Genomic DNA, 9,873 nt, shown 5'->3' on the forward strand with positions numbered 1-9,873 from the left:
CGCGCTAATGGACTATAATATTTCTTACCCATGCTTGATAAAGTAGTTTACGATTCGCTAGTTAAAATTCGCCAGAATTATTTGCAATTAAACGAGCAGTTAAACGACCCAGCGGTGGTCAGCGACGTCAAAAAATACCGGCAAATAGCCCAAGAAATCGCCCAAATCAGCGAAGTTGTGCAAGTTTTTAACGACTACCTAGTTGTTTTTGAAAACTACCAGCAAGCTAAAGAACTGCTGGCCATATCCAAGGACGAGTCGATCGCGGCGCTTTCAAAGCAGGAAATGAGCGAAGCGCTCAAAAAACTGACCGATCTCTCCCAGCAGTTAAAAGTTTTGCTTCTGCCCAAGGACCAAGACGATGCGCGCAACGTGATCGTCGAAATTCGCGGCGCGGCCGGCGGACAAGAAGCCAACATTTTTGCCGGCGATTTGTTTGAAATTTACAAAAAGTGGGCCGCTTTGCACAGCCAAGTACTGAAACCGATCGCGGTCCAAAGATCAGATAGCGGCGGTTTTACTTTAGTTGTTTTTAGTGTCAAGGGCACCAACGTTTACGCCCAGCTCAAGTACGAAACGGGTGTCCACCGCGTTCAGCGCATTCCTTTAACCGAGACGCAGGGACGAGTCCACACTTCGACGGCGACGGTAACGGTCATGCCCGAAATTGACGACCTGATCGAAGTTAAGATTAACCCCCAAGATTTAAAAATTGACACTTACCGCGCTTCGGGCGCCGGCGGTCAGCACGTCAATAAAACCGATTCCGCGGTCCGGATCACCCATTTGCCGACTAACATCGTCGTTCAGTCCCAAGACGGTCGCTCCCAAATCGCCAACCGTGATTTAGCGCTCAGCATTTTAAAAGCTAAACTTTACCAACTTGAAATCAGCAAAAAAGAAGAGCAGGAGGGCGCCTACCGTAAATTGGCCGGCACCGGCGCACGTTCGGAAAAAATTCGTACTTACAACTATCCGCAAGACCGGGTGACTGACCACCGGATCAACTTTTCCACTTCTTTAAAAGGTGTTTTAAGCGGCAAAATTGACCCGATCGTGGAAGCTTTAATCGCCGCTGACCAGTCGGAGAAAATGCGCGAGGCGGGACTTTAATGAACCAAAGTATTGGGACGGATTTTTTGGATTACAAACGCAGTTATGGTTTGCCTGAGCAAATAAGCGAGCGCGAAAGAAAACTGCTCGCGCAGGGAGTGCCGTTTCAAAAAATTTTGGGTTACGTTGACTTTTCCAATTTACGTCTTGAAATTAACGAACGGGTTTTTATTCCCCGCTATGAAACGTTGGAATTGATTGATTTAGTCTCTCGTTTAGCTGGTCCTGGCCAATCGGTTTGCGATTTGGGCGCCGGCAGCGGGTTAATCGGCCTGACCCTAAAAAAGAATCGACCTGACCTCGAAGTTACTCTAGTTGAAAACGATCCGGCCGCGCTTCGGCAAACGCGCCTTAACGCGCTCAAAAACAACTTAGCGGTTGAGGTGATCGACTCGGATTGACTAACCAATTTAAAACCCGCCCATCAGTTTGATTTGATCGTTTCCAATCCGCCCTACATTAAAGACTCAACCTTTCTAGAGCCGAGCGTGGTTGAGCACGAACCGCGCGCTGCTTTATTGGCCGGTCCAGACGGCAATAACGCTTACCGAGCGATTTTGAGTAGTTTCAAAAACTATTTAAAACCGGGCGGTTACTTAGTCTTTGAAATTGGCGCCGACAACGTTAGTTTTTTGCGAGCCCAAAACTTTACTTTAAGACGCGATATTAATCGCAAGTGGCGGATTGCTTTCCGACGTTTTTAACGCTGGCAATTGGGGCAGTAGTAAGTGCCGCGTTGGCCAACTTTGGTTTTGGCGATTTTGGTTTGACAGCGCGGACAAGGTAAGTTAACTTTGCCGTGGACTTTCAAAAAATTTTGAAACTGCCCGGCCTGATCGTTAAAAGCTAAAAAGGTTTTAATCGAACTGCCACCGAACTCAATCGCTTTTTTTAAGATTTGGCGGGCGCTAGTTAGAATTTGAGTAGTTTCGGCTAAGTCAAGTTTTTTGCTTGGCAAAGAGGGGTTAACTTTTTGGTCCCACAAAACTTCGTTGACGTAAATGTTGCCCAGCCCGACCATCACGCTCTGGTCAAGCAAAACCGTTTTAAGCGCCACCGAAGTTTTTTGGAGTTTTTGGTAAAGTTCCCGCGGCGTAATTTGAAACGGATCGGGACCTAGTTTACTAATCGGCGGCACTTTCTGCCAGTCGTCTGACTTGCGGAGTTGAAAAGTGCCGAACTGGCGCGAGTCGTTGTAAATTAGGTGGCGGTTTTGGTCAAGGTGAAAAACTAGGTGGTCTTGCGGTCCGAGCACGAGCTGGCCTTGGGCGAGGCGGTAGCGACCTTCTAAGCGAAGGTGCGAAAGCATGACCGTCTGCTGACTGAGGTGAAAAACGATGAATTTACCGCGGTTAGTAATTTGGTTAATTTGCTGCCCGATCAGCCTAGTTTGGAAGACACCGGCGGTGATTTCTTTGACGAACTTATCTTTCCCGACGCTGACATCTTCAATCCTAGCCCCGGTCAAATGTTTGGCTAGGTAATTGACGACCGTGGTCACTTCGGGAAGTTCTGGCATACTTAGCATTTTAAACCAACCAACCAAAACGCGGAATAAGCCGGTTTATAATGACTTTGCTATGCCAAATAATGCGCCACTTTTTTTAACTTCAACCGACACCGTGGTTGGTCTTGGCGCGCCGCTGGACGAAACTAACCGTCAACTAATCGCTCAGCTCAAAAAACGTTCGCCTAGTAAACCGCTCGCGGTGCTAATTAGCTCTTACCAGCAAGCCCGCCAATTCACTGCTTGGAGCGCTGAGGCCGAAAAGTNGGGGATTTTTCTCCATTGAATCAAGCATTTGAGTAGCTACTACCACCGGTTTGCCAGCTTCGCGGCACTTACGAATCATCATCTTCTGGACGACGGGAACTTCAAAGTAAGGTATTTCTAGTCCAAGATCACCGCGGGCGACCATGATTCCGTCCGCCGCTGCGAGAATTTTGTCAAAATTATTGATCGCGTACTGCGACTCAATTTTGGCGATGATCTTGATTTGACTCGCTTGCTGTTCCTTTAAAATACTGCGGATTTGCTGCACGTCATCGGGCGAGTTGACAAAGGAAGCGGCGATAAAATCAACTTTGTGGGTGCAACCAAATTTAATGTCTTCAATGTCTTTGTCGGTCAAAAAAGGCATTAGAAAAGGTTTGCCGGGCAAATTAATCCGCTTGTTAGGTTTCAGGCGGTGATGGTTAACCGCGCGGGTTTTGATCAGTTTGGGTTTAACGCTGGTGACTTTCAGCTGAAGTTTACCGTCGTCAACCAAAATCGTGTCGCCTGGTTCTAAGTTTTGGCTAATGTCGCACGAGACGGTGATTTGACCAATTTTAGCCTTGACTTTTTGGTAAGAGGCTGGGTCAGTCAAAATAGTTACTTCTTGGTTAGCGATAATTTTTTGAACGCTGTGGACGAATTTACCGACTCTGACCTCGGGACCTTTGGTGTCAAGCATAATTGAAATTGGCAGACCTTTTTCACGCATGACCAACCGGGTGTTATTGATTCTTTCCAGTTGTTCCTGGTAAGTGCCGTGGGAAAAGTTGAGCCGGACGGTGGTCATGCCCGCGTCAAAAAGCTGGCTAATGACTTCCTTTTTGTGGGACGAGGGTCCGATAGTAGTGATAATTTTGGTTCGTTTGGTAATTTGCACTTTTTACTCCATTTAGGCTTGGTTGAGGCGGTTGTACTTTTGCGCTTTGCCCGCGCGATCTTGACGGGGTCGGCTCAGCGCTTCCATAATCGGCATCGCAGTGGTGCGGCTGTTGACGATTCCGACCGCTAGTCCAGATTGGTTTTGACTAAGCAATTCGATCGCTTTCAGACCCATCCTTGAGGCGTTAATTCTTTCGATTGCGCCGGGGATGCCCCCGCGTTGGATGTGGGAAAAGGACATCGCTCGCGTGGCGCGTCCGCTGATTTTTTCGACTACGCTTTCAAGGTGCTTGAGATTTTCAAAGATCATTTCACTGACGACGATGATAACCGATTTTTTGCCTTTGGCAAACTGCTTTTTAGCGAGTTGACCAATTTCTTCGGCGCTGAGTAAGTTTTCGTTGGTGACGATAATCTCTGCGCCGGTGGCCAGACCCGAGTAAAGCGCTAAGTCTCCGCAACCGTGTCCCATCACTTCCACGATTGCCACCCGGCGGTGCGATTCCATCGTGTCGCGGACGCGATCAATGTTTTCAACGATTGTTTGGAGAGCCGTGGGGTAACCGATCGTGAAGTCAGAGGAGTTAATGTCGTTATCAATTGTGCCGGGCAAAGCGATTGTTTTGACGCCCATTTCGTGCAGCGCCTGGGCTCCGCGGTACGATCCGTCGCCACCGATCACTACTAAGGCCTCAATGCCGCGCTTGAGCAGTTCTTTGAGCGCCTTTTTGCGAACTTTAAGATTCGCAAACTCGGGGTAGCGCGCCGAACCGATCATAGTTCCGCCCCGGTTGATGTACATGTCAACGTCAAACCCCTTTGCCAAAGCAAACTTGCCTTGACAAAGTCCTCAGTAGCCTTCAAAAACTAGTCAAGCTTCAATTTCGTGCATTCGGCTCGCTCGAACCAAAGCTCGGATGGCGTTATTCATGCCCGGTGCATCGCCTCCCGAAGTTAAAATTGCAACTTTTTTGACCATTGATTTTCAGTTCTCTTCCGAGCAACCTTTACCTATAATAATTCTATATGAAAAAGTACGCCCGGGTTTTTATGATCGTGACCGATTCACTGGGGATCGGTGCCGACCGCCGTGCTCGCCAGTTTGGTGACCACGGCGCTAACACTTTCCAGTGCGCGGCCAACACCCAAAAATTAGTCTTACCCAACTGACTTAAGCTTGGTATTTGGCAGTTAGTCAAGTTTCCTAGGTTAGTTAAGCCCGAGCCGCCGCGGGCTTACGTGGCCAAGGTGCAGGAAATATCAAACGCTAAAGACACTTTGGCTGGCCACTGGGAGATGATGGGGATTGAAACTAAGGTGCCTTTTCCGGTTTTTACCACGACCGGTTTTCCACCCGAGTTAATCGCCGCTTTGGAAGCGGCCTGGGGGCGAGAAATTGTCGGCAACCGAGCCGCCTCGGGTACGAGCATCATCGACGAGTTAGCCGACCAAGAAATCAACCACGGCAAAGTGATTGTTTACACCTCGGCCGACTCGGTTTTACAAATTTGCGGTCATGAGGAAACGATGGGTCTTAAAAAGCTCTACCAGATGGCTGAGACAGCCCGCCAAATTTGCTCTTCGCGTCCCGAGTGAAACGTAGGGCGCATCATTGCCAGGCCTTACACTGGTCGCCCCGGTCAATACCTCCGGACCGCTAACCGCCACGACTACGCACTTAAGCCGCCTGGCCCCACTTTGCTGGACCGTCTTCAAAAAGCCGGCGTGAAAGTGATCGGCGTAGGTAAAATTAGCGATATTTTTGACGGAGAAGGTATTAGTCAGTCTTTCCGAACTAGTTCTGATGCCCACGGAATGGACACAACCATCGAGTTAGTTCAAAAAGCCCCTGCACGCAGTTTTGTTTTTGTCAACTTAGTTGATTTTGATTCTAAGTATGGTCACCGGCGTAACCCGCTTGGATACGCGGAGAATCTCAACCTTTTTGACCAAAAACTTGGCCAACTGATCGCTCAGCTCAGACAAGATGATTTGTTAATTATCACTTCTGACCACGGCACGGATCCGTGTTTCCCTGGCAGCGATCACACCAGCGAGTTTTTACCGCTGACAGTTTACGCCCACAACTTTGACCGCCAGCCCCAACTGTTAAAACCGCTGGTCAGTTTAGCTAGCGTTGGTAACTTAGTGGCCCGGAATTTCCAAGTTGAGTTAAGTGCGATTGGGGAAGACCGGGGCGACCAAATTATCTAGTTCTAAATTTTTGACCAACTGGCTTAGCCAAGCGCTAATTAGTTGTGGTTGGTCTTTAATCGGATTGTGGTAAGCCGCTGGCACCACGCTGACCGGGCGTTTAAGTTGCTCTTGGACATAACTGACAAAACAACTCGTCTCAATCACGTAGTCGTGCTGTCCGATTAGGAAAAAAGTTGGCTTAGCGAGCGATTGACGGTAGTCGCGGTCTAAATCGTGATTTAAGTAAGCGCGGTTAAGCAAGTTGTGTTTGATAATTTGCTGGTAGCGCTGGCGGTGAGCAAAGATTTCTTCCATCTCGGGGTGGCTAGCGAGGTAATTTTTGAGTTGACTTTGCCGCTCTTGCTCAGGCAGCTCGAAACTTTTGGCTAACTGATTAAAACTGGCTGAGTGAACAATGCCAGGGTGAACGCTGGCTAAATAAACGAGCGCCTCAACGGCCGGGTGCTCGGCTAGAGCGCTAATCGTGATACCCGCCAGCGAGTGGCCGAGCAAAATCACTTTTTCAAAGGGGCAAATGCGGTCCAAGAAAGTCGTTAGGTAAGTTTTGAATAACTCGCTCGTTAACGGTTCGTCTGGTTCTGGGAGATGGAGGCTACCGGGCAAGTTCAAACTGACTAAGTTGAAATTTTTGGTTAAGTTTTCAAGCGGCAGAGCGAGGTCGCTGGACGAATTGTAGCCGTGAACAAACAAAATCGTTTTAGGAGCTTTGTTATCAATCATCCAGTAAGCAAAATCAAAGCCACGAAAACGTTTGCGAATTAAATGGGTCAATTTTACCTCTTTAAAAAAATGGTGCCCATAACTAGACTCGAACTAGCACGGTGTTATCACCTGGGGATTTTAAGTCCCCTGCGTCTACCATTTCCGCCATATGGGCTTCCGAAAAAAGCCACTTAATTATAAACAGACTTACTTAGGAAGCGCTCAAATAAGTGGCCGCTTCTTTGGATCTTAATTTGGCCAAGACTTGGTCAGTCGCGGATCCAGCGCCTATCCCATTCGCCTAGACCTAAGTAGTCGAGCAGCTGATCCATGGCCTGGGGCATTACGACGCTCAGCATCAAACCGCTCGTGTAAATGCCGTGCAAAATTAGGCTGATGACTTGGTTAAAACGCTCGGTTTGGTCAATGTTTCACGGCGCAGCCTGGTCAATGTAAACGTTGAGTTTTTTGTTTAAAATGTGGACCTGCGCGAGCGCGCGACTGACGCGGTATTTTTGAAACTGCTGCTGGTATTCAGCGTAAGCGACTTGGATGGATTGGAGAAGCTTTTGCTCGGCGCCCTGCTTTGGCTGGCTAGTTTGCACGGGTTTAATTAGGCCAGCTGATTTTTTGATCGCTAAGGCCAAAGTGCGGCTGACCAAGTTGCCAAAAGCGTTGACGAGTTCGCTGTTATAAACTTCCACCAAGTGGGCCTGGTCAAAGACGTGGTCGTTTTCAACGTCAAACTTGCTGACTAAGTAGTACTTAATCACTTCGGGGTCAAATTTTGCTAGGAGCTGGTAGGGCGAAATGACGTTGCCCTTCGATTTGGACATTTTGCCATTTTTGGTTGTCATTCAGCCGTGGGCTAAAATTTGCGTCGGCAGCGGCAGACTCAGACATTTTAGTAAAATCGGTCAGTAAATGGCGTGAAAGCGGGCGATCTCTTTGCCGATGACGTGGATGATTTTGCCCTCTGGACGCCAAAATTTTTCAAAGTTAGCCGGGTTTTTGCCTAAGTAGCCAAGACTAGTTAAGTAACCTAAGAGGGCGTCGATTCAAACGTAAATCGTTTCGGAACTATTTTTGACAGCCGGCACGCCCCAAGCCAAATTTTGGCGGGTAATCGACAGATCCTGCAACCCCGGCTTCACGAAGTTGTTGGTTAGTTCGCGGTAAACTTTGGTCGGAAAAATTACCGCTTGGCTTTCCGGGAAAGTTTTTTCCCACCAGCTTTGGTAACGGCTAACTTTAAAAAAGTGACTTGCTTCCTCGAGTTCGACTAACTCGTGACCCGACTGGGGGTGGTAGTACTTGCCTGACTTAACTTCGGCTTGACTGGCTAACAAATATTCTTCGTCGGCGACTGAGTAAAGCCCTCGGTAAGTCGCAGCGTAAACGTCTTTTTGCTCAGTCAGCTGAGCAAAGACTTTTTGAATGATTGCCACGTGCGCTGGGTCGCTGGTGCGAGCAAAAAAGTCGTAATCGATCGCTAAATCTTGCCAAAGCTTTTTAAAATGCTGGCTCATTTTATCAACGTAAGTTTGGGGACTGACTTTGTTTTGGTGGGCGATCTGGGCGATTTTTTGGCCGTGTTCGTCGGCGCCGGTGACTAGGAAAGTTTCGTAGCCTTGGGCTCGAAAGTAGTTGCGAATTACCCAAGCTAAACTGGCGCTGTAAGCGTGACCGATGTGTAGTTCGCCCGAAGGGTAAAAAAGCGGGGTGCTGACGTAAAGGGTCGGTTTTTTAGCCATGGCCATCTTTCTGATTGACTTTGATCGGTCGGTAGAGCTTGACGACCTCGGGACGGTAAGAGCTTTTACCTAAGTCGTCGGGATGGAGATAAAGATTAGGTAAAAAGTGGGTTCCCCAACCCGCTTGGTAGCGACCTTCGACCAATACCAAGTTAGATTTTTGGAAAGTTCTCGGATGGACAAACTGAACCCTTTTAACTTCAAAGCCAGCTTGACGCATCAAGTGGCAAACGTCAACCAGCCGCTCGGTCGCGATCACAAGTGCCAAGTAAGCGTTTTTTTTGAGTAGATGAGCGGATCCGCCGATAATATCTTCCAAAGTGATGCTTACTTCGTGGGTCGCCATCAGTTTGCTGGGCGAAATTTTGCCTAAGTTGGTCGTACCAGGTTTATAGAAGGGCGGGTTGACCACGATTAAATCGTAAAGCGATGACTTGGGTTTAGCTGCATAAGTTTGCCAATAATCGTTAAAGTCACCCTCAATTAAAGTGATTTGTTGCTCTTTTTGGTTGAGAGTCACGTTTTGCCGCGCCACTTGGAGCGCTTCGGGTTGAATTTCTAAGGCATCAACGTGAATTTTAGTGCTGCGCGCGGCTAAAAAAAGCGCCAGCGCGGCGTTGTTAGTACCAATTTCCAAAACTTTCTGAGTGCTGGCGTTAAGGGTCGCAAAGTTGCCGAGCAAAATTGTGTCAACCGAGTAATTAAACATTTGTTTGTCTTGGTAAACAAAGAGAGAATTGTCGTAGCCGAGTGAGTTTTTCACGATCTTTTTCATGGGCAAACCAATCATAGACTAGATAGTTTCAATTTGGTACTTTTCGCGGATATGGCGCGCTTCGGTTGATATTACTCCGCCCTGAACTTCGGCAATGTGACCTTTACCGAGCAACGCCATTGCTAAGCGCGGTAAATTAAAACGAATTTCCAAAACTTTGTAACTTTGGCGGACAAGATTTTCGTAAAAGGGATTGGCTAGGAGTTGCTCTTGACGAGCCAAGGTTAGTTGGTCTTTGAGTTGCTGACCGTTACTAGTTAAAGCCACCGCCGCGACTCTGATCGTCAGAGCGTTGACCCGGTCGCGCATAATAATCTCGTAGTGGTTGCGCAAGTCGTATAAACTAGGCGGGACATTTTGGTGAATGTGGCCGGAAAACATCTTTAAGCCCGAGGCCTGTAAAATGTAGGCGTCGCTTTCAAGCACAAACTCAATTTCACGGTTATCAAAAGATTCGTTGGGAAGTTCATTTTCCATCATTTGACTAGTCACAAAATTAACCGTGGGCGGATAAATGTTCTTAATTTTTCAACGTTTTTGAACTTCCTTAGCTAACTCAAAGATGATTTGGTAGACTTGCTGGGCTTGGGCTTTTGCCAGTTTAACTTCGTCCTCGTCAGCGCTGACTTTGGTTTGAAAAATTAATTCGTGGCGGG

General features: G+C 47.9%; 6 protein-coding genes across 6 annotated transcripts; 2 read left to right on the forward strand and 4 right to left on the reverse strand.

Annotated features, from left to right (window-relative positions):
* Positions 1 to 30: 30 nt before the first annotated feature.
* Positions 31 to 1,113, forward strand: LOC111615390 (peptide chain release factor 1-like). The gene has a single exon (XM_023356805.1). It carries the CDS (start codon positions 31 to 33, stop codon positions 1,111 to 1,113), a length of 1,083 nt encoding a protein of 360 aa, XP_023212573.1.
* Positions 1,114 to 1,813: 700 nt separating this feature from the next.
* LOC111615391 (formamidopyrimidine-DNA glycosylase-like) lies at positions 1,814 to 2,632 on the reverse strand. Its single transcript, XM_023356806.1, has one exon. It carries the CDS (start codon positions 2,630 to 2,632, stop codon positions 1,814 to 1,816), a length of 819 nt encoding a protein of 272 aa, XP_023212574.1.
* A 193-nt stretch (positions 2,633 to 2,825) lies between these two features.
* LOC111615392 (pyruvate kinase-like) lies at positions 2,826 to 3,740 on the reverse strand (the record flags this gene model as incomplete). Its single annotated transcript, XM_023356807.1, has 1 exon — positions 2,826 to 3,740. A coding segment is annotated over one exon (915 nt), but the record flags the coding sequence as incomplete, so codon positions are not given.
* A 39-nt stretch (positions 3,741 to 3,779) lies between these two features.
* LOC111615393 (ATP-dependent 6-phosphofructokinase-like) lies at positions 3,780 to 4,748 on the reverse strand. The gene is given in 1 exon segment (XM_023356808.1): positions 3,780 to 4,748. A coding segment is annotated over 1 exon segment (969 nt).
* A 320-nt stretch (positions 4,749 to 5,068) lies between these two features.
* On the forward strand, positions 5,069 to 5,983 carry LOC111615395 (phosphopentomutase-like). The gene is given in 1 exon segment (XM_023356809.1): positions 5,069 to 5,983. A coding segment is annotated over 1 exon segment (915 nt).
* A 2,451-nt stretch (positions 5,984 to 8,434) lies between these two features.
* Positions 8,435 to 9,232, reverse strand: LOC111615396 (uncharacterized protein YabB-like). The gene has a single exon (XM_023356810.1). The coding sequence runs from the start codon at positions 9,230 to 9,232 to the stop codon at positions 8,435 to 8,437; it is 798 nt and encodes a 265-aa protein (XP_023212578.1).
* Positions 9,233 to 9,873: the final 641 nt, after the last annotated feature.

This window comes from Centruroides sculpturatus, unplaced genomic scaffold (assembly GCF_000671375.1).
Source record: "Centruroides sculpturatus isolate CEXI.00-Female unplaced genomic scaffold, Cexi_2.0 scaffold2503, whole genome shotgun sequence".
In the NCBI taxonomy this organism is placed as follows: Eukaryota; Metazoa; Arthropoda; class Arachnida; order Scorpiones; family Buthidae; genus Centruroides; species Centruroides sculpturatus.